Source organism: Oncorhynchus mykiss, chromosome 2, assembly GCF_013265735.2.
Source record: "Oncorhynchus mykiss isolate Arlee chromosome 2, USDA_OmykA_1.1, whole genome shotgun sequence".
Taxonomy (NCBI): Eukaryota; Metazoa; Chordata; class Actinopteri; order Salmoniformes; family Salmonidae; genus Oncorhynchus; species Oncorhynchus mykiss.
The window spans coordinates 86,009,554-86,037,035 of NC_048566.1; the positions used below are offsets into that span (position 1 = coordinate 86,009,554).

Here is a 27,482-nt window from a genome sequence, read left to right on the forward strand (position 1 = left end):
TTGCACGCCCAATTTTTTAGTTTTTGATTTGTTAAAAAAGTTTGAAATATCCAATAAATGTCGTTCCACTTCATGATTGTGTCCCACTTGTTGTTGATTCTTCACAAAAAAATAGTTTTATATCTTTATGTTTGAAGCCTGAAATGTGGCAAAAGGTCGCAAAGTTCAAGGGGGCCGAATACTTTCGCAAGGCACTGTAGTTGTTTGGGCTATTTATAGATGGGCTATGTAACTTTATGATCTTCACACATTCATGTTTGTTGTTATTAGGAAATGTGCTAATTGTCACTGAGTTTACTCATCATCAGCCAACAGTCCAATAAGCTACTTGAACAATTCCACTGAATGAATCAATACCCTTAAGTTGCAACTTAAGATATTTCCTGATTAAATTCAGTGAAAACCATGTAATGCTTATCATGTAGTCACTGCAATAAATGAAACATCCCAATAATTCTGGATAATGGTAGGATATTTGAGACACTTGCTAAATTCAACCTACATGTGATTTGTGACTGAAAACTGTCATCCAGGAAGGAGAGAAGTGTACGAGAAAAAAGAAAGAGAAACCTTTGCAAAATAAGACTTTCGTTCACAGAAAGTGACTTCTGTTACTTTTGTCACTACATAACTTCACCATAAAGCTCAAATAGATAGATCAATAAATTGTAAAATGGCTAATTGAAGAGCTTACTTATGAAACCTTACCAAAAAAAAATAAAAAATGCAAGATTGCTGATTTGGAAAATTAACCGATCTATAGACATTGGTACACTGACCAAAAACATAGTTTTTCTCTCAATAACCAGGTTTCTGTCCATCGTTTTTATGCGAGTAAATTCATTCATTGTATAAAAAAAATATCATGACAACTGTGACGGAAACAGGACGTTTCGGTGTAATTTTATGTAAATGCCGACAGATAGTTTTGTCATTTGTGTCGGTAAAATTAATTATGCAGGAAATATCGGTGGAAACGCCTTTATGCGCAAATATTGATATAACTAAAATTACAGTGCATTCGGAAGCTATTCAGACCCCTTGACTTTTTCCGCATTTTATTACATTACAGCCATATTCTCAAATCTATTTTTTTTTCCCTCAATGACAAAATGAAAACAGGTTTTTAGATATTTTTTTGCGAATTCATAAAAACATGTAAAACCAGAACTATCTTATTTACATGAGTATTTAGACCCTTTGCTATGAGACTTGGAATTGAGTTCAGGTACATCCTGTTTCCATTGATCATCCTTGAGATGTTGAGTCCACCTATGTTAAATTAAATTGATTGGACATGATTTGGAAAGGCACACACCTGTCTATATATTGTCCCACAGTTGACAATGCTTATCAGAGCGAAAACCAAGCCTTGAGGTTGAAGGAATTGTCCATAGAGCTCCGAGACAGGATTGTGTAGAGGCACAGATCTGGATAAGAGTACCAAAAAAATTCTGCAGCATTGAAGGTCTCCAAGAAGATTGGTCTCCATCATTATTAAATGGAAGAAGTTTGGAATCACCAACCTAGAGCTGGCCGTCAGGCCAAACTGAGCGATCGTGGGAGAAGGGCCTTGGTCAGGGAGGTGACCAAGAACCTGATGGTCACGCTGTGGAGATGGGAGAACCTTCCAGAAGGACAACCATCTCTGCAGCACTCCAACAATCAGGCCATTATGGTAGAGTGGCCAGACGGAAGCCACTTCTCAATAAAAGGCACATGACAGCCCACTTGGAGTTTGCCAAAAGGCACCTAAAGGACTCTCAGACCATGGGAAACAAGATTCTCTGGTCTGATGAAACCAAGGTTGAACTCTTTGGCCTGAATGCCAAGCATCACAAACCTGGCACCATCCCTACGGTGAAGCATGGTGGGGGCAGCATCATGCTGTGGGGACGCTGCAGGGACTGGGAGACTAGTCAGGATTGAGGGAATGATGAACGGAGCAAAGTACAGAGAGATACTTGATGAAAATCTGTTCCAGAGCTGGTGTGCCAAGGTTGTAGCGTCATACCCAAGAAGACTCGAGGCTATAATCGCTTCCAAAGGTGCTTCAACAAAGTACTGAGTAAAGGGTCTGAATACTTATGTAAATGTAATATTTCAGTTTTTTATTCAATACATTTGCAAAAAAATTTAAAACCCATTTTTGCTTTGTCATTATGGGACATTGGGTGTAGACTGAGGGAAAAAAAATCTGTCATCACACGTTTTTTTTTTATCCACATCAAGTCCATTTGGTAGAAACATACTGTACCACTGGTGGGTACATTTTCTTTATGCGGATTCTAGAATATTCACATGACAATATCTTGCCAATTGGATGGAAACCTAGCTACTGTTCACAGTTCCAGAAGATTTTGAAATATCCCTTTCTTTATTCCTCAGTGTTTCCTTCAATGGGAAACATTAAATTAATGTTCCAGCAGGGGGATAGCTGGATCAAGCAAACTTCTATAGTCTGAGAATGGAAATAACCATGATGGACATTAGTGAAATCCGAGTTAGAGCCAGAGTAAATACCGTACCACCAAAAAAATGACACCTGTATGCAAAGTATCAAACACTTGTTAAATATTACAAAAAATACTGGACAATTGCAGGCATGGTAAGAAACAAATGTTTAAAAAAGAAACATTTTGATGAATAGCAATCACTAGATACAACATTTAAACAAAAATGATTACAGAACTCCAATATTAGCAATGCAACACAAGAGTAACAGGCTAAACACACAGTACACCAAAGAAAAAGAGATTCTGACTTCACTCTGTTTAATAGGGCAAGAGTCAGTTACTACTAGCAGTGGGGTGCAGAGGTTTGACCCTTGCTAAGCGGGACAATCCCAGTCGCAAGCCTTGTCCCGGAGACTTTGTGGTGGAATTCAGGATTGAGTTGGGACTTATTCCACTCTGTGCTAGTGATAAAGAACAGAGAATTGAATTAAGACAGATAAATATACATATTTGGAGAATCTCAATTGGTTTTCCTCGCCTCCGGCCTCTCGTCGCCTACTTTTGAAAAAGTTCAAGGATCGAGGAGCAGAGGCGACGAAACACGGACACAAATGCGCTTGTATGAAAGGAGACTCCCTCTCTACTCATGCGCCATCAGGCAAATTACATTTACAGAGGTGGAATCCCCAAATAAATGTGTAAAGTGATCAAATCAAATTGTAGCTAGTTGTGCAATACATTTTACCTTTATTTAACCAGGTAGGCCAGCCAAGAAAAAGCAAAGCAGTGCAACAAAAACAACACAGTTACACATAAACAAACTTACAGTCAATAACACAGTAGAAAAATCTATGTACAGTGTGTGCAAATGTTGTAAGGTTAGGGGGGGGGGGGGGGGGGGGGTAAGGCAATAAATAGGCCATAGTGGCAAAATAATGACAATTTAGCATTAACACTGGAGTGATGGATGTGCAGATGATGATGTGCAAGTAGAGATACTGGGGTGCAAAAGAGCAAAAATAAATAAATAACAATATGGGGATGAGGTAGTTAGTTGGGTGTGCTATTTACAGATGGGCTGTGTACAGGTACAGTGACCGGTAAGCTGCTCTGACAGCTGATGCTTAAAGTTAGTGAGGGAGATATGTCTCCAGCTTCAGTGATTTTTGCAATTCGTTCCAGTCATTGGCAGCAGAGAACTGGAAGGAAAGGCGACCAAATTAGGTGTTGGCTTTGGGGATGACCAGTGAAATATACCTGCTGGAGCACGTGCCACAAGTGGGTGTTGCTAAGGTGACCAGTGAGCTGAGATAAGGCGGAGCTTTACCTAGCAAAGACTTTTAGATGACCTGGAGGCAGTGGGTTTGGCGACAAAAATGTAGCAAGGGCCAGCCAACGAGAGCATACAGGTCACGGTGGTGGGTAGTAAATGGGGCTTTGGTGACAAAACGGAGACTACATCCAATTTGCTGAGTAGAGTGTTGGAGGCTATTTTGTAAATGACATCGCCGAAGTGAAGGATTGGTAGGATATAGTCAGTTTTACGAGGGTATGTTTGGCAGCATGAGTGAAGGAGGCTTTGTTGCGAAATAGGAAGATGACTTTAGAATTCATTTTGGATTCGAGATGCTTAATGTGAGTCTGGAAGGAGAGTTTACTGTCTAACCAGACACCTAGGTATTTGTGGTTGTCCACATATTCTAAGTCAGAACTGTCCAGAGTAGTGATGCTGGACGAGCGGTCAGCAGTCGGTTGAAGAGCATGCATTTAGTTTTACTAGCATTTAAGAGCAATTGGAGGCCATGGAATGGGTGTTGTATGGTATTGAAGCTCATTTGGAGGTTTGCTAACAGTGTCCAAGGAAGGGCCAGATGTATAAAGAATGTGGTTGTCTGCGTAGAGGTGGATCAAAGCAGCAAGCAGCAAGAGCGATGATATTGATATATACAGAGAAAATAGTAGGTCTGAGAATTTAACCCTGTGGCACCCCCAAAGAGACTGCCAAAGGTCCGGACAACAGGCCCTCCGATTTGACACACTGAACTCTATCTGAGAAGTAGTTGGTGAACCAGACAAGGCAGTCATTTGAGAAACCAAGGCTATTGAGTCTGCATAAGAATGTGGTGATTGACAGAGTCAAGGATGGATATTGGTCTGTAACAGTTTGGGTCTAGAGTGTCTCCCCTTTTGAAGAGGGGGATGACCGCTGCAACTTTCTAATCTTTGGGGATCTAGATGATCCGAAAGAGAGGTAAAACAGGCTAGTAATAGGGGTTGCTACAATTTTGGCAGATAATTTTAGAAAGAGAGGGTCCAGATTGTCTAGCCCTGCTGATTTGTAGGGATCCAGGTTTTGCAGCTCTTTCAGAACATCAGCTATCTGGATTTGGGTGAAGGAGAAGCGGGGGGTGCAGAGCTGTTGGCCGGGTTAGGGGTAGCCAGGTGGAAAGCATGGCCAGCTGTAGAAAAATGCTTACTGAAATTCTCGATTATCATAGATTTATTGGTGGTGACAGTATTTCCTAGCCTCAGTGCAGTGGGCAGCTGGGAGGAGGTGCTCTTATTCTCCATGGACTTTACGGTGTCCGAAAACTTTTGGAATTAGTGCTACAGGAAGCAAATTTCTGCTAGCTAGCCTTAGCTTTCCTAATTGACTGTGTATATTGGTTCCTGACTTCCCTGAAAAGTTTCATATCGTGGGGGCTATTAGATGCTAATCAAGGGCAGTCAAGTCTGCAGTGAACCAAGGGCTATATCTGTTCTTAGTTCTACATTTTTTGAATGGGGCATGCTTATTTAAGATGGTGAGGAAAGCACTTCTAAAGAACAACCTGGCATCCTCTACTGACAGGATGAGGTCAATATCCTTCCAGGATAACCGGGCCAGGTCGATTAGAAAGGCCTGTGTGGCGGATTTTAAAACACTTCCACGCTAGCCACCAGGAAGATACTCTTGTGCATCCTTTGCTGAAGTCTGTAATCGAGGAGGGAAGCATACTCCTCAGTTTGCCTACTAACGAATTGACTCTCCCCTCGACCACTTATCGGTTTCCGGGTCGCGGGGAACGAAGGAGTTAAGTAAAGGGCAGACTTTTGTCCAGTAGAGAATCTCCAATTGTGTCACTGAGCCTCACCTGGTGGATTCCACTTTAGAAGCCTGCCACCTACTGGGCTGATAGGGGATGATCTAACAGGTAAAGTGGGAGTGTCAGCAAGCTTCCTCTGAGTTGACACAGGCTTTGATGTTGCTGGAGTCGGACTACAACTCTCTGTGGTGGGAGTAACAGAGGAAAGCACGGAGAAATTTAATAGCAGCACAATATACTTTACATCCATTATAATTGGGTGAACATTTCTTATTGAGGGCATTAACGTGATGACAGATGGTGGTTACGTGGTATGCAGGTAGGCTGGTAATCCTTATCCTCCCGCCCACTCTCAACCTGGCTGATCCTCTCCACTTTCAGTATGGATCTCTGTTGATCTTTAGCTTTGACAGCTGCCCATCTCTGGCTGGAGGGGTTGACATTGGATCCCCACTCACTTGTGACCTCATGAAGTTCTAGGAGAGAGAAAATCATTAGAACAAAGAGACTATAGGCAGGGTTTATTGTTAGTATTGTGATTTACAGCATGTTCAATTATGTCTGAGATGAAATACAGTAGGTTTGGCATGTTTCCCTAAATAATGAATGTTCATTAAGGCTTTATAAAAGGATCTTTGTCATCTAAAGACAATCTGAAACCCATACACACACACACAAAACAGTGACTACCAGCCTACCTGCACACTAATCAAAATAGTGTCTGACTTTGTTGGCAGTGTGTGCTTTGTTGGCAGCGTGTGAAGATGTTTTTCTCATAACTTATTGCTACATATGTTTTCTAGCTTTCTATAAAAAAAAAATGATAGGCCTACGTGTTCTTTGAATCCTGACCGAAAGATTTGCTTGATTGATGCAGACCCTTGTCTCTCTGTGGTTCTTTGACAAGGACCCGGGCTTTCTTGCTGGAAGGCCCTTTCATACAGGCAAAATCTTCATCTGATTGAACAAAAAAAGACAAAACATTACAAAAAGCAGGCGGATTAACATTATGACAATATGTAAAAGTTGAGAATGTCCAAACAGTTGACATCATCATCACGTACCATCATCAAGCTCCATCAAGTCTGAGTAATTCAATTGGTTCTTGGCTCTTTTGACGAGAACAAATAGTCATCATTCATCACACTAAAACAAAACAGTTATCATGATCTTTGCAGCTACTGTCAGCCTGCTACCTGTAGATCAGTGAAGGCTGCTGAGGGGAGAACGGCTCATAATAATGGCTGGAACGAAGCGAATGGAATAATTCTGCTCCAGTCATTACCCTTGAGCCCGTCCTCCTCAATTAAGGTGCCACCAACCTCTTGTGCTGTAGATTAGTTTAACGAACGTTACACACCTTGTTGGTCGAGCCATAATATCGTATTCAGCCAGCTTGAGAAACCAAACGCTACTAGTAGCTAGTTACTTAATGACGTAAATTAAGTCTCTTAACAGTGTCCAAACTAGAAACAAAATGAAATACTGAATAACTTAGATAAACGACCACATTGAAATAAAACAGTACAATTTCGCATGTTGTTTTTTTTCAAGCTATCCCGCGACAAACTGAATCTTTCACATGTATATCTTGGGTTTCTATTTAGGGGATTCGTTCTGTGTAACTTTACATAGGCATAATGTTAAAATATGTATTATTAATTACTCAATACCATTATTCTACGAATAAAAATGTACAAATCCACATGCTTCTACTTTTCTGTCCTACGTGTAGATTGATTTGATGTATTACTGTTTTGAAAATAAAATCTGACGAAAGTTGTATTTAAAAAGCACAGCTAACTCAGCTGTGTCCGTCAGCTGGTTGTCCAAACAAGGGAATGAACACGGTCGTCCTTTTACATCCACAAAATACGAATGTACAGGTAAAACTAGACTTCTACGATAATCTTTATTATTCTGAAGCAAATATATCACGATTGCAGTATGACTAGTGTCAATATTGTTATTGGTTGCACTAAGTAAGCTAGGCAGCGACCACTGCAATGTTCGCTACCATTGCTAACAATGCTAAATAACCAGCGATTTAGCTAATACGGCAGGGCTACCTTCAACGAAAAACCGTAGGTTAGTGGAATGTTCAATTAAACCGAAACGGTGCTGTTCTGAACGATCAGGGATGTATTCATTAGTCTGATTCCATTGGAAAACGTTTGGTCTATTGACAAACGTTTGGCAACAAATTGTTTACTCCAAACAGAAAACGTTTTGCAACGAAAACTATAGTTTATATTGGACAAATGTAGGTTGGTCCCTCTCCGTTCCGTTTGCTTCCATTTGGTTCATATATTAAACTGTGAAAGGTTTCCGTTGCGAAACGTTTTGACACGGAATCCGACTAATGAACACACGCCGGTTGAAGAAGGCTGTCAAGCACAGCGACTTCCATTTAAACATGCCACCCATATTGCTTCAAGCCTACCAAATAGAGCAAACCATGACTTTGGTGGGACCTTATATGGGTTGGATGGGCTCGTGGTAATGGCTGGAGTGGATAGTGGAATGGTATCAACTACATCAAACATGGCTGGTCCTGTATCCCATGTATATAGCCTCGCAATTGTTATTTTACTGCTGCTCTAATTATTCGTTACTTTATTTTAATTTTTTGGGGGGTGGGGTATTTTTCTTAACTGCATCGTTGGTTAAGAGCTTGTGAGTAAGCATTTCACTGTAAGGTCTACCTACACCTGTTGTATTTGGCGCATGTGACAGATAACATTTGATTTGACATGGTTTCCATGTGTTCCATGCCATTCGCGACTTCCAGACATTATTATGAGCCAGCCTCCTATGGCGCAAACGTACCTCGGTCTGTGCAAAAACGTTAAACATTTTGTTGGAAACGTGTTGTTCAGTAGAAACCGTTATGCAATGTAGCAAACGTTAAATAAAACGGACGCATCCCAGCCCTCATTGAAGGGACCAATTATTTCCATTAGACAACACAGCCACAGTCAAAATTGTCTATATTGTAAAAATGTATGAAAACAAAAATTTGCTTTTTGATCTTCATTTAAGGTTAGGACCAGGCATTCGTTTTTAGCAGTGTGGTTAAGGTTTGCATTAGGTATAAAACCAGATTTTTGGAAGAGAAATTGTAGAAATAGGCACATTTATTACTTTCTGGCTGTGTTAACTAGTGATGACCCACATTTTAATGCCTTGTTTTTACTATATATTCATCTGTCAGCAATAATCTGAATTTCACAAGCCTGGTAGCGAAGCTAAAGTAGTCTATTTCCCATTAAAGGCAAACTATGACTATAATTTCTGTAGAAGCTCAGAATGAGATGCACCCGTTCTGCCATTCTGTTAAAGGTCCCCAAAGCACACACATCCCTGGGTTGCTCGTCTTTTCAGTTCGCTGTAGCTAGCGACTGGAACGAGCTGCAACAAACACTGAAACTGGACAGTTTTATCTCAATCTCTTCATTCAAAGACTCAATCATGGACAGTCTTACTGCTGACAGTTGTGGCTGCTTTGTGTGATATATTGTTGTCTCTACCTTCTTGCCCTTTGCTGTTGTCTGTGCCCAATAATGTTTGTACCCTGTGCTGCTGCCATGTTCTGTTGCTGCCATGTTCTGTTGCTACCATGTTGTTTTAATACCATGCTGTTGTCTTATAGGTCTCTCTTTATGTTGTGGTGTTTCGTCGTGATGTGTGTTTTGTCCTATATTTTTATGAATGTATTTTTATTTTAATCCCAGCTCCCGTCCCCGCAGGAGGCCATTTGCCTTTTGGTAGGCCGTCATTGTAAATAAGAAATTGTTCTTAACTGACTTGCCTAGGAAAATAAAGGTTAAATAAAAAAATCTGGTATACAGGATTCCATTGGATCGTTCCAACTCAAAAAGCAAAAGAAAAAGGATTAACGCCTGCTCCCGCGCTCCCCCCCCCCCCCGCTCCCCTCCCGCTCCCCTCCCCTGCTCCCGCTCTCCCTCCTGCTCCCCCTCCCCTGCTCCCGCTCTCCCCCCTGCTCCCCCCCCTGCTCCCGCTCCCCCCCCCCCTGCTCCCGCTCTCCCCCCCCTGCTCCCGCTCTCCCCCCCCTGCTCCCGCTCTCCCCCCTGCTCCCCCTCTCCCCCCCCGCTCCCGCTCTCCCCCCTGCTCCCTGCTCCCGCTCCCGCTCTCCCCCCTGCTCCCAACTCCTCTGCTGCCGCTCTCCCCCTGCTCCCCCCTCCCCTGCTCCCGCTCTCCCTCCTGCTCCCCCTCCCCTGCTCCCGCTCTCCCCCCTGCTTCCCCCCCGCTCCCGCTCTCCCCCTGCTTCCCCCCCGCTCCCGCTCTCCCCCCTGCTTCCCCCCGCTCCCGCTCTCCCCCCTGCTCCCCCCCCCCCCCCCCCCCCCCCCCCGCTCCTCCCCCCGCTCCCCCCCCCCCTGCTCCCGCGTGTGTTCCCTGTTTCCACATTAACGTTCGTATGTTGTTTTGTTACCCGTGTGCTGATGCTGTTCCTATCCTGTTCCTTATTAAATGTTTGACTCCCCGTACCTGCTTCTCGACTCCAGTGTCGGTCCTTACACCCACCATCTGATTGTTCTGAAATCATTTCTGTACTTAGTAACAGATACAATTAGCATTCCTGAAACATTATTTTGTGGAAATATAATTTGATCTGAGAAATTAAGCTAAATCATTGCACTGAAATTGGCAATTTTAATGTATAGGATTCAGATTGTATTCAATAAATGTAGTACCCAACATCTGATTTGGGCCAAAGATTCTTCCTACTAATGAGTAACATGAGAAATCCCCCAAAAATATGTTGAAAGCCACCCACGGACCCCCCGCACCCAATGGCAATCCCACCCCAACAACCAGTATACAGTATCAGTTCTCTGTTTGACAAGTATTATGAAGCTGTGGCTTGGTGTATTGCTTCTCCATACCATGTAACATATTCCCTGTGAATCTGGTGTTTTTCTCCTTTTTTTCCTCCTTTGCTGATGACACTCTCTGATTTATTTAGAATGCAAGGCACGCTTAACCACCATGACTACCACAGCATTCTGCAGCGATACGCCATCCCATCTGGTTTGGGCTTAGTGGGACTATCATTTGTTTTTCAACAGGACAATGACCCAACACACCTCCAGGCTGTGTAAGGGCTATTTGACCAAGAAGGAGAGTGATGGAGTGCTGCATCAGATGACCTGGCCTCCACAATCGCCAGCCTCAACCCAATTGAGATGGTTTGGGATGAGTTGGACTGCAGAGTGAAGGAAAAGCAGCCAACAAGTGCTCAGCATATGTGGGAACTCTTTCAAGACTTTTGGAAAGTCATTCCTCATGAAGCTTGTTGAGAGAATGCCAAGAGTGTGCAAAGCTGTCATCAAGGCAAAGAAAGGGTGGCTACTTTGAAGAATCTCAAATATAAAATTTATTTTGAATTGTTTAACACTTTTTTGGTTACTACATGTTTGCATATATGTTATTTCATAGTTTTGATGTCTTAACTATTATTCTACAATGAAGAAAAACCCAGGAATGTGTAGGTGTCCAAACTGTTGACTGGTACTGTATATCACAACGTTTCCTTTGCATCTTTGGTTTTCTACCCAATAGATTTGTCTCATTATGAAAATAAATTGTTTGGTCATCCTAACAATTCAAGCCAGTCCTCCATGAAAGCAATTGTGTTTGTCATAATAGCAACCTAATGCTTCAACCCAACTCTGCTTGAATAGTCCAACAAGTGGCCACTCTCTGGGAGAGATATTTCAATGCAAGACTTTTCCTACAAACTTTGATGGAGAAATGGGCTAGGGACTAAAATGTTGTGACAACCCTAATAATATAATGAATTGCATGGCAGTCCTGTGTTTTTTTCAATACAATTATCAGGAAACAGCTCTATATGTAATGTGATTAGTGACATTTACTATTAAAACCAAACCAAAACCATTACAATTGCAAAAGTGTGTGGTTGGGACGTTTACTATTGAAGACCATTTGAGACCATAACATTGAAACCATTAGAACTACTGTAGCCTAATGGTTTGCTTGTTCACCAGGAATGGTCAAACAGTAACTAATCCAGACCTTTTTTTGAAGGGAATGAACCACACACAAAGGGTATGTTACATGGACACAGATTAAGCGTAAAAGAAGGACAAACTGATTTGCTTTCATGGAGGACTGGCTTGAATTGTGAGGATGACCACTCACTTTATTTTCATCATGAGCCAAATCTATTGATTTTCTACCCAAAGTTGCATAGAAAATGTTGTGATCTATGTGGTGTCTTCACTGCCATTGTCAACATGTCCCTGATTAAGTCTGTAATACCAACATGTATCAAGCAGACCACCATAGTCTACTACCGCATGGCAAGCGGTACTGGAGTGTCAAGTCTAGGACAAAAAGTCTTCAACAGTTTTTACCCCCAAGCCATAAGACTCCTGAACAGGTAATCAAATGGGTACCTGGACTATTTGCATTGTGTGCCCTCCCCCCAGCCCCTCTTTTTTTATGCTGTTGCTGCTCTCTGTTTATCATACGCACAGTCACTTTAACTATACATTCATGTACATATGTACATACTTCCTCGACACCATTCTGTATACTTCTTTGGACACTGTCTTAACCTCTCTAGGGTATGTGGGATGCTAGCGTCCCACTTGGCCAACATCCAGTAAGATTGCAGAGCGCCAAATTCAAATACAGAAATACTCATTATAAAAATTCAGGAAAGATACAACTATTTTACATAGGATTAAAGATTAACTTCTTGTGAATCCAACCACTGTCAGATTTAAAAAATGCTTAATGGTGAAAGCATACCTTACAATTATTTGAGAACATAGCCCAGCAGACAAATCATTACAAACAGTAACCAGCCAAGTAGAAGAGTTACACAAGTCCGAAATACAGATAAAATTAATCACTTACCTTTGATGATCTTCATATGTTTGCACTCAGACATTCATTTATTCAATAAATGTTCCTTTTGTTCGATAAAGTCTCTCTTTATATCCGAAAATCTCAATTTTGTTCGTGCGTTTTCTTCAGTAATCCACAGGCTCAAACGCAGTCACAACAGGCAGACAAAAAAATCCAAATTGTATCCGTAAAGTTCATAGAAACATGTCAAACGATGTTTATAGTCAATCATCAGGTTGTTTTTAGCCTAAATAATCAATATTTCAACCGGACAATAACGTCGTCAATATAAAAGGTAAACAAGAAAGGCACTCTCTCGGTCGTGCGCATGAAAAAGCTCTGTGACACGGCAGGGTCCACTCATTCCGACTGATCTTACTCCCTCATTTTTCAGAATACAAGCCTGAAACAATTTCTAAAGACTGTTGACATCTAGTGGAAGGCATAGGAACTGCAATTTGAGTCCTAAGTCAATGGATATTGTAATGGCATTGAATAGAAAAAAAAAGATCCTACTTCCTGAAGGGATTTTTCTCAGGTTTTCGCCTGCCAAATCAGTTTTGTTATACTATTTTAACAGTTTTGGAAACTTGAGTGTTTTCTATAAAATCTACTAGTTATATGCATATCCTATCATCTGGGCCTGAGTAGAAGGCAGTTTAATTTGGGCATGCTTTTCATCCAAAATTCCAAATGCTGCCCCCTACCCTAGAGAAGTTAACAACCCTCCAGATGAGATTCAATGCCTTACAACTCTCCTTCCGTGGCCTCCAACTGCTCTTAAATACAAGTAAAACTAAATGCATGCTCTTCAACCGATCGCTGCCTGCACCTGCCCGCCCATCCAGCATCACTACCTTGGACGGTTCTGACTTAGAATATGTGGACAACTACAAATGCCTAGGTGTCTGGTTAGACTGTAAACTCTCCTTCCAGAACATCTTCAATCCAAAGTTTTACATCTAGAATTGGCTTCCTATTTCGCAACAAAGTATCCTTCACTCATGCTGCCAAACATACCCTCGTAAAACTGACCATCCTACCGATCCCCGACTTTGGCGATGTCATTTACAAAATAGACTCCAATACCCTACTCAATCAATTGGATGCAGTCTATTACAGTGCCATCCGTTCTGTCACCAAAGCCCCATATACTACCCACCACTGCGACCTGTACTCTGTCATTGGCTGGCCCTCGCTTCATACTCGTCGCCAAACCCACTGGCTCCATGTCATCTACAAGACCCTGCTAGGTCAAGTCCCCCCTTATCTCAGCTCGCTGGTCACCATAGCATCACCCACCTGTAGCACGCGCTCCAGCAGGTATATCTCTCTGGTCACTCCCAAAACCAATTCTTCCTTTGGCCGCCTCTCCTTCCAGTTCTCTGCTGCCAATGACTGGAACGAACTACAAAAATCTCTGAAACTGGAAACACTTATCTCCCTAACTAGCTTTAAGCACCCGCTGTCAGAGCAGCTCACAGATTATTGCACCTGTACATAGCCCATCTATAACTTAGCCCAAACAACTACCTCTTCCCCTACTGTATTTATTTTGCTCCGTTGCACCCCATTATTTCTCTCTACTTTGCACATTCTTCGACTGCAAATCTACCATTCCAGTGTTTTACTTGCTATATTGTATTTACTTCACCACCATGGCTTTTTCTGCCTTTACCTCCTTTATCTCACCTCATTTGCTCACATTGTATATAGACTTATTTTTCTACTGTATTATTGACTGTATGTTTGTTTTACTCTGTTGTGTGTGTCAAACTGCTTTGCTTTATCTTGGCCAGGTCGCAATTGTAAACGAGAACTTGTTCTCAACTTGCCTACCTGGTTAAATAAAAGGTGAAAAAAAAAAAAAATTGGCCCGACCAACCAGTGCTCCCGCACATTGGCTAACCAGGCTATCTACACTGTGTCCCACCAACCCCTCTTTACGCTACTGCTACTCTCTGTTCATCATATATGCATAGTCACTTTAACCATATCTACATACTACCTCAATCAGCCTGACTAACCGGTGTCTGTATATATAGCCTCGCTACTGTTTTTCACTGTCTTTTTACTGTTGTTTTTATTCCTTTACCTACCTATTGTTTACCGAATACCTTTTTTGCACTATTTGTTAGAGCCTGTAAGTAAGCATTTCACTGTAAGGTCTACACCTGTTGTATTTGGCGCACGTGACAAATAAACTTTGATTTGATTTAATAACCACAAGAGACCAGCAAAATGGATGAAAGTGTGTCCGTATAGCAGCAACAACGACATCTAGTGGTCAAAACCCAGTACTCTCACACTACTTTGTTGTATATAATGCAAGCAACTTAAATTACACATTTCTCTGAACAGGGGAAAAAAAACATCACCAGATTCTGAGGGAATACATTACATGGTATGGAGAAGCAATACTTCAAGCCGCAACTTCATACTACTTGTCAAACAGAGAACTTCTACTGTATACTGGTTTGGGGAAGGATTGGCATGGGGTGTGGGGTCTCCGTGGGTGGCTTTTGACATTTTTATTTGTATTCCTCGTGTCTTACTCATTGGTAGGAAAAAGGTTGGTCCAAATCGGATGTTGGGTACTATATTTATTGAATATGATCTAAATACTATAAATTAAAATGGCCAATTTGGGTGCAATCTATTAGCTTAATTTGTCAGAGATTAAATTAAACTACAGAACAATCTGAGATAGTTGGTGTCATGGCTTACGGAAATGACTTGGTACGATTCGATTGCATTATCATTACTGTACAAGTAGTCAGTATTTTATCTGCTTTCAGCTGAGAAAATGAAGAAAAACAAGGGAAAGGTGAACACCACTGAGAAGGAGTTTGTGTTTGGGTTCAGGGCAGGGAGGAATGACTGTGTCCTCAAAGTACCTCTGCAATTCCCTGTCCAAGAAAATGTCAGTGACCTTCATGGACGACTTATGCTGCTGCACAAAATACCTTGCTTTGTTGAGAATGGTAATGAGATTTCCAATAAACTAAATGTAATTCAATTCAAAACCAAGCACATTGATATATTCAACAACTTAGTCTCTTTTATTCATCCACACATACCCTTTGGTACTACTACTTTGATGTATCTTGGTTTAGAACTGAGGAGCACACTGTCCATGTTTATTGAGAGCGAAACCATCCAGGACTATGACAGAGAAGCAGAGTTGGCCCTACAGAGACTGACAACAGGAGAGGTGGACATCAACCAGCTTACAAACACATGGGCCAAGACCTACTCAGAGGTAAAATCATTAATCAAAACCAAAGACCATGTTACAAGCATTTTTTTCGTATAAACTTTCACCCTAAAGCAGAATTTGGCCCGTGGATGATTTTTATTTATGTTCAAAGTTGCTTAATTAAGTAAGTTTTGCCCATTCTAACGTTCAGTAACTGAATGTCTCAATGCCTGTCTGCCTGTTTTATATAGTAAGCCACGGCCACGTGACTCCCTGTCTGTAGGAGTGATCCGTTTTCGTGAACGGGATGTTGTACCTAACAATTTCACAACTACCTTATACACAAGTGTAAAGGAATGAATAGTATGTACATAAAAATATATGATTGAGTGATGGTACAGAACGGCATTGGCAAGATGCAGTAGATGGTATCGAGTACAGTATATACATACAGTGGGGCAAAAAAGTATTTAGTCAGCCACCAAATTGTGCAAGTTCTCCCACTTAAAAAGATGAGAGGCCTGTAATTTATCATAGGTACACTTCAACTATGACAGACAAAATGAGGGAAAAAAATCCAGATTGTAGGATTTTTAATGAATTTATTTGTAAATGATGGTGGAAAATAAGTATTTGGTCAATTACAAAAGTTTCTCAATACGTTATATACCCTTTGTTGGCAATGACAGAGGTCAAGCGTTTTCTGTAGGTCTTCACAAGGTTTTCACACACTGTTGCTGGTATTTTGGCCCATTCCTACATGCAGATCTCCTCTAGAGCAGTGACGTTTTGGGGCTGTTGCTGGGCAAGTTAGTAAGTCAGACAGTTGACTGCTCCTTAAGTTTGGAACAATGTATTAAACAATTTTTGCCAACAGTTGCCTGGAGTTGCCAAGTTGTAGTGTTTGACTTTGATAAGTTGCAGCTCATCGATTTTATACACTGCAGGGAATGTTGCAATTCCAGACCTGCATCATCTGTCTGACAGTCTGAAGTGTATATTGTATATCATTAAAACAGCTGTGGTCTGATGAGAGATATTAATAGACATTATGGCTTTCAATTTAAATGGATCAAAAAGCAGAGACCCCTCGTGAAAAAATCCCTTTGAAACATATCTTCCTTATTTTGTTTTTTAAGAAGGTCAATGAGATCATCTGCCTTATGCACTTCAAAGCTCTGGACTTTAAATTCTGCTGCCACTTGCTCAAGCACTTATAAAAAGAAAGAAGGCTGCCCCTCCTATAAAGCTCTGTTGGCTCACTGCTGTGGTGCATACAGGATTACCATTAACATTTTTCTGCACTAGCACAGAAGTACTCATAGACAATGTCCAGTGTATTTTAAGGAACTCCAAAGGTCTTTTAATGTCTATCATGTTTGTTGCATAAAGATTCCCAGACATGTATTAATAGAGGAAGTTCATACTCTAAATACTATTCTATACATTCTAAATATGACAGAAGTATGAGGTCGCTCTCTTAGCTTTGCCTCTATTGGGTTTGTTTAGGAAAACCATATAATGCTTTTCAGTCAGTAGTTGCCTGGGTCTTTCATTCTGTGCTGTGTCACTCACTTCTGCACTTCCTACAATGTCCTGTGATCTACTGAACAATGTCTTCCTGTGATTTTCCTTCGCTCTCAGAAGGTTACTCCCACACCAATGCCATTATTCTCTTTTGCTTGTTACTCTTTAGACTACACTGGAACATGCTCGTCCTGAGGAGCCCAGCTGGGATGAGGACTTTGCAGATGTTTACCACGAGCTCATCCACTCCCCGGCCTCTGACACTCTGCTCAACCTGGAACACAACTACTTTGTCAGTGTCTCAGAGCTCATCAGTGAGCGAGACATGGAGCTGAAGAAGTTACAAGAGAGGTTGGTATGACCATAGAGATGAGTCCTCAAGTGCAAAGTAGCCAATTAAATCATCGTAATTGAAGTTAGTGTCATTATAACAAATGCCTAAAGTGTTTTGCATTGTTCCGTTTTCAACTCCCAGGCAGGCAACAGAGATGGACAAAGTCATGCAAGAACTGGGAAAGACCATGACTGACCAGGATGTAAATGCAGTTGCATCTCAACACTTCGATGCCCAGCAGGTAAGACACAGAGCCAATCTGGTTGGCCATTTAAGCTACAAGCATTGTAATGCTCTATGTACAAAGATACACAGTCATAGAGATGTACGATTGGTGATTCTTCTGTCTGGTCAGGTGCTGGAGAACAAGTGGGCCAATGAACTGAAACAGGTGACTCATATTCAGAAGCAGGAGTATCAGGAGTGGGTGATCAAACTGCACCAGGACATGCAGAACCCCAATAACAGCACTATTAAGTAAGTGTGTGTGTGTGTGTGCTTGTGAATGCATGTGTGCAGAAATGTACTCAATTGTTTTCTAGGGGGATGTTCCTTAATCTCACTAATCTTCACCTTCTTACAGTGAAGCAAAATTGGTTAAATCAGATAATGAATAGACGAGTCGTGCTTAAATGGGAAAGAAAGCCTGCAGAAACAGTTGAATGAAATTTGCACACACAGCAGCACTTTCAAGAGACATTGAAATGGCATCCGAGCTCAAATGTTTTTTCCTTTGCTATATATGTCTTAATTATTTTTTATGTACAGTGTAGTTTGTCAGTCCCAATGTAATTCATCTGGGGTTGGTTTGTGTCCGTTCATCTTCCAGCCTGGTTCCAGATCTGTTTGTGCTGTCTTGCCAACTTCTATGCTCATTGGCGTGGGCAAGACAGCACAAACAGATCCGGGACAAGGCATCTTGTGAACCGTATCCTTTACAGTGTGATGTTGTGTTTGTCAGTGAGGAGATCAAGGTGCAGCCGAGCCAGCTGACAGAGGAGTCTGAGCCTGGGGTCAGGCTGTATGAGGAGCAGCGACAGCTGGAGGAGAGCTTCACCATCCACTTAGGTACTATACTGTCTGTGTCCCCATGGAAACACTGCTGCCTGGTCCAACATGCCCATGATAAAAATAAACCTTGATGACAGCGAATTAATTTACACTGAACTTCCTGACATCGTAAAATGTAAAGACATCCTGTACATTATATATTTTTGTGTTTGTTTCCGTATGTATTTTGACGGTGTTGTTGCTGTGGTGTTGTCCAGGTGCACAGCTGAAGACAATGCACAACCTGCGACTGGTGCGGGCGGACGTACTGGACTTCTGTAAGCACCGTCGCCATGGCAGCAGAGGGACCAAGCTGAGGCGGCTGCAGACTGCTCTGTCTCTCTACTCCTCGTCCCTGTGTGGCCTGGTATTGCTGGTGGACAACAGGGTCAACTCCTACAGTGGCATCAAGAGAGGTGAGAGGTCAAGGGCCAAATGTCAGGGGCCAACAAAGCAGGGGGACCACACTGTTAGACCCTGTTAGTTAAGTGAGAGGATGAAACACATTTATAATTGGAATAAATCAAATCTTATTGCCATGACCACATTTGAAGGTGTTTTTCTTTGGCTTTATGGCACCAGTGAGTTAAGTTTTAGCATGATTTAGCATTTTAGCATGACAATAGCTCAAAGGTTTTGTCACAGTAAAAACATTCTCCAACCCCAAAACCTCCGTAACCATTGTGAGATTATAATGAATCAATGTAATGAATCCTGTCATCATGTGTTTATATGTTTTCCCCAGACTTTGCCACAGTATCTAAAGAGTGTACAGACTTCCACTTCCCTCGGCTGGAGGAGCAGCTGGAGGTTGTCCAGCAAGTGATGCTTTATGCCCGGTCTCAGACCAGCAAGCACAAAGACCAGCCTGGTGAGTCAGTCACACACACCAGCAGCCCACCACTGGCGAACAGTCAATCATACTTCTGAGAGTGTTTTTTAATCATTATACTGTGTATATCCAATAGCTGCAATGAGAAACTGCCGATTTTCCAACCATTCTCTATATAACTTGCAAATATGGCCTTGTGGTATCACAGTGAAAAAGTCTGAACAAAGATGCGTTAATTCACTTGTATTTCTTCCCCAGACTCTGACTTGAATTACATGATGATTGAGATGAGTGTTCTCTGTAAGAGGACTGGATAGACCGTGATAATGTAACTATGAAATACAGGTAACTGCCAAAATAAAGGTAACACCAACATCGTTTCTTAATAGTAGTAGGGCGTTGAGCCACCAGAACAGCTTCAATGCGCCTTAACATAGAATCTACAAGTGTCTAACTCTATTAGACGGATGCGACACCCTTCTTCCACTTGGTGTTTTGAATTACTCAAGTGTTTCCTTAATTTTGGCAGTTATCTGAATACAAGGTACAGTTAGAACAATGTTAAAGATCCTGCTGGCCCAGTAAAGTAATGTTTGTTCAACGTTCGAGCAAGGGCAAAGTCAGTGGCCTGTTGGGGATTATGTCAGGACGGAAGGGACAGTACTTTTTTGACATCATTGCCAACGTGTGTTGTCGGAAACCTCAGTCAAGATCCTTATTACAATGAATCCCCATTGAATGGTTGTTTAAGTGGAGAGATATCAGAAAGCTGAGTATAGAAACATTCCTCCTAGCTATCAGGCTTTATACGGATGGACCTATGACCTCTGTTGCTATTGTCATCTATTTCCTCAAAGGTTATCTTTGCACAAGTTTTCCATACAGGAAATGCAGAAGTCATCTCTTGTTTTCCCATTGACAGAGGTTCCTAGGAATGGAAGTAGTTGTGAAGATAAGAACCAAAATGTGGAAAAGAATTCTTCCAATATCTTACCAGGTAAAGTTGACTGAATATGTGGTTTTATCTTGGCCTAAGTCTTTAAGGGGCAAATCCTAACTTTGTGCATTGATGTCAATGGGAGACTAGGTGAACATTTGGCTTAAGTGGAAGAAAGGATTCACTCCTAAATGAAACCAACCTTAAGTCATTTCTAAACTTTATCTTCTTCTATCATCCTCTCCAGGTGAATTCTACATCTCCCGCCACTCCAACCTGTCTGAGGTCCACATAGTGTTCCACCTGTGTGTGGATGACAATGTCCGCTCAGGTAACATTACGGCCCGGGAACCTGCCATCATGGGCCTGCGCAACATCCTCAAGGTCTGCTGCACGCATGATGTCACCAACATCACCATCCCTCTGCTACTGGTCCACGACATGTCAGAGGTGAGAGAGAGCCTTATGTTATATGTGTAAAAGCAGAAGGTAATATATATATACCTCGAGGTCCCAGAAGTCAGATTCATAATGCATGTACAACCGTACATTATTTACAGGTGAGAGATGACAGTTAGTTATACATATGCTATGCTGTATGTGTAATTGGTTCAGGGCTCGACATTAATGCTTCTCTGCTTGCCCAGGGCAAGTAAAACAAATTGTCGGACAAGCAGATTATAGGTTTAAGTTGTCTGACTTGACAAAAACATCTAAATATCAAACAATTAGGCTACACTGATCAGAATTTGATCAAAGTCTCCTGCGATGTGTTGCGCACTGTCCTCCCAATCTCTGCAGAGCGCATTGGAGTATAATTATTGGAGGCTCGCATTGACAGGCATGATCGGTCTTTCAATCATGCAGTCGCGAGATGTGTTTTTGAGATAATGGAAAGCGAAAGGGGGATACCTAATCAGTTGTAAAACTGAATGCATTCAACTGAAATGTGTCTTCAGAGAGGTGTGGGGGGCTACCTTAATTGACATCCACATCATCGGCGCCCCGGGGAACAGTATGCTAACTGCCTTGCTCAGCGGCAGAACGACAGATTGTTACCTCGTCAGCTCGGGATTCGATTCAGCAACCTTTCTGTTATTGGCCCAACGCTCCTACCCGCCAGGCTACCTGCCGCACAGTGTGCACATTTGTTGATATTAATTGCTAGCTAGTGACTTATTTGCCCAGTTATAGCACATTTTTGGGCAGCAATGAAAATCCTGGAAAGGTCAGGGTGTGTGCATCACCTGCATGTGTTCCAGTGCGAGTGGGCTATTTCCAGAGGAGAGAGAGAGAGAGAGACATTGCGCAGCAGGTAAAACTAGATAACCAGCCAAACTACACTGTTTTGAATGGCTAGTTAACTATTAGCATGTATTAATGTCATTGTCATGTCCGATGTCCTAAAATAACTTTCCACCGGCAAAGTATAACCGCCAATGGCCGACACGTAGCTGATACGGGTGCGCAAATGCTGCATACTCCGGCTGTAAAACCGTCACTCAAACACTCAAAATTGTCTGAGAAATAATTCTGACACCGTTGGAAAGGAAGGATTCCCCTCTACTCAATACTGGTCAGGTAATTTTGACAAAGTAAAAAAATATTCTTATAATAGCCTAATTGACAAGTAACTCCTATGCTGTCAAGATCTCCCCTGAACACGGAATATTTTAGCCTTACATAAACATGTCTTTGTTAGCTACCTTGCCCATCTTAGCCATTTGATCACTGTTTCATTGGTTGTAATTGTAATGTTGCAGAGTGGCCAACCATCCTCCAGGAGAGCTACTGGGTGTGCAGGATTTTGCTCCAGCCCTGCATGAACACACCACATTGTAAAGAAAAATCAGCTGCTCAACAGGACCTTGATAAGCTGACTGGTGTGTTTGCGCAGGGTTGAATCAAAAGCCTGCATACCCAGTAGCTCTTTGGATGGAGGGTTGACGGAACACGTGTTTTATACAGTAACCTATAAATGCAGTATTTTACCTTGTTGTGGGTTAAGTACCTTGCTTAAGGCTACAACGGCAGGAGATATAATGCACTGGATCAGAGACCAGGAGTGTTTCATTGTCAATACCAGTGATAATAATGAATGTATTTTATGAAGTGGCTCCTTGCATCATACAACACCATTTTCAGTCATGGTTTTGGCAATGGTGATGTTTTGTAGAAGAAAATGGGTGTGAGAAAATATTTGATTACTTATTATCTAACTGTACAGTCAGTTATCACAAGCTCTAAAAAAAAAATATCAATGTAGCCTAAATAATGAGAAATGATTTAATCACCCAATTTTATATTTAACTTTATGGTGTATGATTCAGTTTTGTGAGTAAACCCAGTGAACTGACCACTCGTCATTCCATGGTTAGATGATTAGTAGAGAAAGGAGAAATGGATGAAAAATGGACTGACGAAGAAGGAGAGGAGGAGTAATGAATGTGTCCTATTTCCTGCCTTAGGAACTGATTTGTCTTTGAGTGCTGCTATGCCCCTCATGCCCTTCAGTTAAACAGTTGTGTGTTCGTCAGTCTGTTGTCCTCATCCCCCAGTGTCATCCTGACATGTTCCTACCCTGTCCCATGGCACATTCACAAGCCTTTGATACTGTTTCCCTTAATGACCTCCTCCTCCACATCTCTCTACTTGTTCATTCAGTACAACCCAAGCAGTGCTCTTAGCATTTTCTCCATTCAGGAGTAGAAGAGGGAAAAGTGGAGAGTCTTGAACTGTTGTGTTTACTCAAACTCTGAGTATACAGCGCACGGTACACACAGGGTGGGGGGACAGCGGTAGCATTGATAGACAGCAGCACTCCTGAGTCCACATGGAGGCACCCAGAATTGAAAAACAACCACAACTCAACAAGCTGCTTGCTACCTGATGTAGAGTAGACCTCCTCACTGCAGTCTAGAGGGCTCTGTCCTTATCATGCCACAACATGCCTGATGAAACATTTTCTCTCAAGTCAAAGCATGAGCTCGCTCACAAATGTACTCTGTGTGGTGTTCTCGCTTCCTAAGCTGCAGGAACCAAAGAAACTTATCTGTCATTTTATCATTTAAAAGCATTTCTGTCTGGAGTCTTCTTTTCCAGTGCTTTTTCCTACTGATGGATTGTACTTTTGCCCAACTCAGGCCTATATACAGGAGCATAATGACCAGCATAGTTGGTCAAAGGAGCCATAGAAGGCAATGAGCTGTACACCCACAGATGTCTTTCAAGGAACATTACTTTTATTCTCTATGAAAAGCTGTTGTTTGACAATGTCAGGAAGGCAGAAGAGAAGGGAACAGTGAGGGGATGACAGAGGATAGAAGGCTTATGTTCCACCATCCTGTGGCCCGACTGACTCCTTTTATTCTCTCCCCTGCAGGAGATGACTATCCCATGGTGCCTGAGGCGGGCTGAGCTGGTCTTCAAATGTGTCAAAGGTGAGAGAGTAAGATGTACCAGTGTCATTTTCCCCTCTTGTCTTACCTCTGAGACCTCTGTCCTAACTTAAGATGTTTCCCTCTACAGGTTTCATGATGGAGATGGCATCGTGGGATGGGGGGATCTCACGGACAGTCCAGTTTCTAGTTCCACAGGTAAGAAAACAGGTCTGGCTGGCTGCTGCTGATCTGGTCAGAACCGAATTGACTCACACATAGTATGCATTGTATTGCGGAATATATATTTTTAGCGACATTATTTAGGTTTAGAACTGTATCACTACAGTTGAATGTACACAACCAGACAGGTTAGATGTCTCTGACAAGGACTCAGAAAACAACACCAAAGCATTGTCAGTATTCACTATTCAGGGCTGATTAGTCTTTGACACCACTCATATAACTAGTATTATAGGTTGATTAAGTGTTGCCTGCCAAATGTGATTTAGTGGAGCCCCAGAATGAACCCTATTTGAAGCAAAAACAAGTACTTGAGGAGAAGATTCTGATCATTTCTTTTGGAACAGGAAGTTAAACACACTTTGGAGTTGGAGCTATTGCTTGTCCCAGCCATTCAGCATCCAACAATAGTACCCCTGTACAGTGTCTCACAAAGGCACAGCTGGTCTTGTGTACTCTCCAAATACACTTCGGAGTGTACACAGTGTACCTACATTCAATTTACCATTACAAAAAAAGATTCCCGGAAGCTCAACATAAAACATATGTAACTTGGTCTGTCTATAGTGTCACTGTGTGATAAATGTTATGACATTAATTATAATAATAATACGTTGTTTAGGTCAAATAATATTATGCTGACTGCTCCTATATGTATTCTTTTGTAAATACATTCTGTTAATAGTTCAGTAAAGTTTAAAAGCAACGTACTGGCCGTCTACATCTCACCGAGAAATTATATTCTGGAGCGCTCTTATTTCTCAAAAGCATCCCCCTTCATTAATATGGCTCTGTTACGGGTTAGTTATACAAGTCTTTGGTTACAGGCATGGGTGAAATTGTGTCCCTGTAGAGAGGGTCACCTATAGTATGATTATATGTTGAGTCTCGGGATAAAACCAGCATCAAAGGCCCCTAACAGCATTTACGGCTGCCAGATTTACGCTCCAACACCATTCAAAATAGCACCTCTAAAACAGCTTTGTTGTACACCTCAAACAGACACGTAGGTCTAAATACACAAGCAGTAGACGAGTTGTGAGGGGAGATATTAATACTTAAAATGCTTATTTGAAGGCCATGCTACCTATTAAAGGGACAGCTGTCAGAGAGCGCATAATTTCAGCATCTTGACTGGTCCCAAGGGAAATGGGACATTGAGCTAAATGTCCCTGCTTAGGTGGTTGTTAACACTTACTGTTGTACAAGCAAAACAATATATGTTGTGAATTTGAATGTTAAGAATTTCCCCCTAATAGATGTCTTGCATGTTAGTAGTTTGTCTTTGTCTGTGTAGGCTACTCTCTTGGAAAGTGGCTGTTCCATATGTTCATCCGTTCCAATGTGCATTAAACATTGATATCTACTTTGTCTGTGTTTTATTGACAGAGTATCTCTGAGGAGATGTTCTACCAGTTGAGCAACATGCTGCCTCAGATCTTCCGTGTCTCGTCCACCCTCACACTCACCTCCAAACGCTGACGGAGACACAGGGCCAATAATGGAGGCTTGGCAACTGTCAACATCATGCTGTTTTTGACAGATTCTACAGCCTCTTCCTCATCATGCTATAGCAATTAGCATTTTAGTCTTGCAGTCTGTGGTTAAGTCACAGTTGAGTCTACCATCATGAAAATAAACTAACCAAAGGAGTGACTGTACTCTCAGATTGTTACAGCATTCCAGTCAAAAGTATGAGATTCAGTGCTTTTGTATTGCAATGATTTTACAATATAGAGAGGGGCCTCAAGAGTTTTGATAATTGAGTTCCCTCTAACCTATTTAAATAGTTGCATTTTACAGAGGTTAGTGTGATGGATGACTGTCAATAGATTTAGCGATGCCTGCATAATTGGCATCATCTTAGGGCAAGGTGACATCATCTTGGCCCATCTTCCCAAAAAAGATGGATTGTGTTGTTGCCGAGGCAAGCATTATGCAGGTGTGTGTGTGTACTGCATTGCAGTGAATCAGTGAACTTTTTGTCATCTCACTCCACCCCAGTAACAGCAGAGGGCACTGTTCTCAGAGATAAAGAAGCACTCTGATAGATGATGTTTTATCTACTCCGTGCCAAAACATTGATTTAAACATTTACTATGAGACACAGAAAGTTTGTTTCTTATGTTGTTGCAGCCTAAACTCTATAGCCCATACCCCTGAATGTTTGCCCAACACATGTTCAGCACTTCTCAACTCATTTTTGATGTGGCATTCCAATTGACTGATCACAACTTACTGTGCACTGATCATAATGTACTGTTTACACACATCTTTACTATATGTTTTTAGTCGAAATGTATGTAAAAAGTGTTTAATGTGACTATATCCTAAATCTTCTCTTTGTGAAATAATGTTTCAGATTTGACATTTGTTAGTTTTTTTTTACTGGGCTTGTAAACATTGGAGTATAGCCTACCCCATATTGCAGTTTGTGCACAATTTAATTTACTGTTTGAGTAGTCCACGATCGACTAATCTACCTGAAGCTAATATGACATGGTAATTACATTCTTCCATGTCTGTTTTGAAGTAAGTCATTTTAGTTGGATGAAATAATTGATGCTTGTCAGAGGTTTGCCTGCTATGATGAACAGCAATAGTATTAAGATGATTAAACAGATCAAGTGCACCATCAAAAGTGTCTTTCAAGGGAAAAACAGATGGCTGTGGCCATTCACCTCAGAGCTCCCAAGTCGGTGTCGTGTTAACCTGCTGTACTGTTTATACCGTACTGCAGTGGTGAGAACCTGCAAAACCCTACGGAAATGTGTGGCATTGGTCTCGGTGGCCTTAAGTATTGGGTTCCCTGGGGCAGAGGGACCATGGTGCCGACTCGGCAGCATCATTCCCCGGCCGGACCCCGTGCCTGTCCCCTCTCCCTAGTGTTGTGTGCAGCAAGGCAGCCTGGCCATCAGAGCAACACACACACACACACTCACAGGTCCTTTGACGAGGACAGCAAATCCCTGGAACAGTTGACCCCCTAGGGGGCTGATTGGCTGATCAGGTTCCTGGGTTCAGGTACATACAACAGTGAAACCTACAGTACAGGGCCCTATTCAATCAAAGCTGCAAATAATTGTTTCCGAAGACATGATTCCTCTTGCACAGCAAGAAATGCATGAATCTGAGATTATTTAAGTTTCACACTGTTGATTGATGGGAAAGTGGGGCTTCTTCTCTACCAAGCAGGATTCATATTTAACTCCTCTGAGAATTAACTTGTACTGTATACTTGAGCTTATATCTTTATTAAAACAATTTAATAACTGCTTTGTTATTGTGTAGAAATTGAGTTTAGGGGTTATTGTTAGTACAAGTTGAATAAGGATCATTCAACAATGTGTTAATACAATGTTATTCCTATTGAATTACTACACAGACACGAGCTACTCAGTGAAGTTGTACCCCCTCTGAATAGCACAATACATCGTGTCTCCAGAAGAGACTCCTCTATTGGCTCACAGAAGCCAACAACAGTGTTTTGTGTTCTGTTACTGTGCCCATGTGGATGCTTGACACAAGCTTATGATGGTCA

General features: G+C 41.8%; 2 protein-coding genes across 12 annotated transcripts; one reads left to right on the plus strand and one right to left on the minus strand.

Annotated features, from left to right (window-relative positions):
- Window positions 1-2,604: 2,604 nt before the first annotated feature.
- Window positions 2,605-8,011, minus strand: LOC110498321 (RAD51-associated protein 1). 7 transcript variants are annotated; one of them, XR_002469817.2, is made up of 6 exons: window positions 6,903-7,257; window positions 6,607-6,653; window positions 6,376-6,499; window positions 5,851-6,018; window positions 5,591-5,725; window positions 2,605-2,917 (listed from the first exon to the last, which is right to left on the minus strand). XR_002469817.2 is itself a non-coding variant. In XM_036957718.1 (6 exons), exons 2-6 carry the CDS (start codon window positions 6,620-6,622, stop codon window positions 2,790-2,792), a joined length of 552 nt encoding a protein of 183 aa, XP_036813613.1. In that variant the 5' UTR covers window positions 6,623-6,653; window positions 7,612-8,011; the 3' UTR covers window positions 2,605-2,789. The 7 variants fall into 7 exon arrangements, 6 of the variants coding, with proteins under 6 accessions (XP_036813613.1, XP_021430632.2, XP_036813617.1 ...); XM_036957718.1 differs by lacking the exon at window positions 6,903-7,257 and adding an exon at window positions 7,612-8,011 and having other exon boundaries at window positions 6,395-6,499; XM_021574957.2 differs by having other exon boundaries at window positions 6,395-6,499.
- LOC110498298 (protein C12orf4 homolog) lies at window positions 7,334-27,218 on the plus strand. Of its 5 annotated transcripts, none has more exons than XM_021574933.2 (14): window positions 7,344-7,428; window positions 15,241-15,426; window positions 15,559-15,704; window positions 17,338-17,519; window positions 17,644-17,743; window positions 17,858-17,979; window positions 18,464-18,570; window positions 18,771-18,968; window positions 19,298-19,423; window positions 20,307-20,381; window positions 20,569-20,771; window positions 23,704-23,761; window positions 23,850-23,917; window positions 25,331-27,218. In XM_021574933.2, the coding sequence occupies exons 2-14, from the start codon at window positions 15,249-15,251 to the stop codon at window positions 25,421-25,423; spliced, it is 1,656 nt and encodes a 551-aa protein (XP_021430608.2). In that variant the 5' UTR covers window positions 7,344-7,428; window positions 15,241-15,248; the 3' UTR covers window positions 25,424-27,218. The 5 variants fall into 5 exon arrangements, with proteins under 5 accessions (XP_036813598.1, XP_021430608.2, XP_036813581.1 ...); XM_036957686.1 differs by lacking the exon at window positions 25,331-27,218 and adding an exon at window positions 24,289-25,294; XM_036957691.1 differs by lacking the exon at window positions 25,331-27,218 and adding an exon at window positions 24,289-25,295 and having other exon boundaries at window positions 7,348-7,428; window positions 15,308-15,426.
- Window positions 27,219-27,482: the final 264 nt, after the last annotated feature.

What these genes read in the sequence shown, in the direction of transcription:
- LOC110498298 (XM_036957686.1), top strand. Translation starts at nt 15,249, where the DNA reads ATGAAGAAAAACAAGGGAAAGGTGAACACCACTGAGAAGGAGTTTGTG. An exon ending in GAGCTTCACCATCCACTTAG is followed by an intron (nt 18,571 to 18,770) that starts GTACTATACTGT and finishes GGTGTTGTCCAG; the next exon opens with GTGCACAGCTGAAGACAATG. An exon ending in GGTCTTCAAATGTGTCAAAG is followed by an intron (nt 23,762 to 23,849) that starts GTGAGAGAGTAA and finishes TTCCCTCTACAG; the next exon opens with GTTTCATGATGGAGATGGCA.
- LOC110498321 (XM_036957704.1), bottom strand. Translation starts at nt 6,824, where the DNA reads ATGACTGGAGCAGAATTATTCCATTCGCTTCGTTCCAGCCATTATTAT. An exon ending in CCAGCCTACCTGCATACCAC is followed by an intron (nt 5,726 to 5,850) that starts GTAACCACCATC and finishes CTCCCACCACAG; the next exon opens with AGAGTTGTAGTCCGACTCCA. An exon ending in TCTAAAGTGGAATCCACCAG is followed by an intron (nt 2,918 to 5,590) that starts GTGAGGCTCAGT and finishes CTTTATCACTAG; the next exon opens with CACAGAGTGGAATAAGTCCC.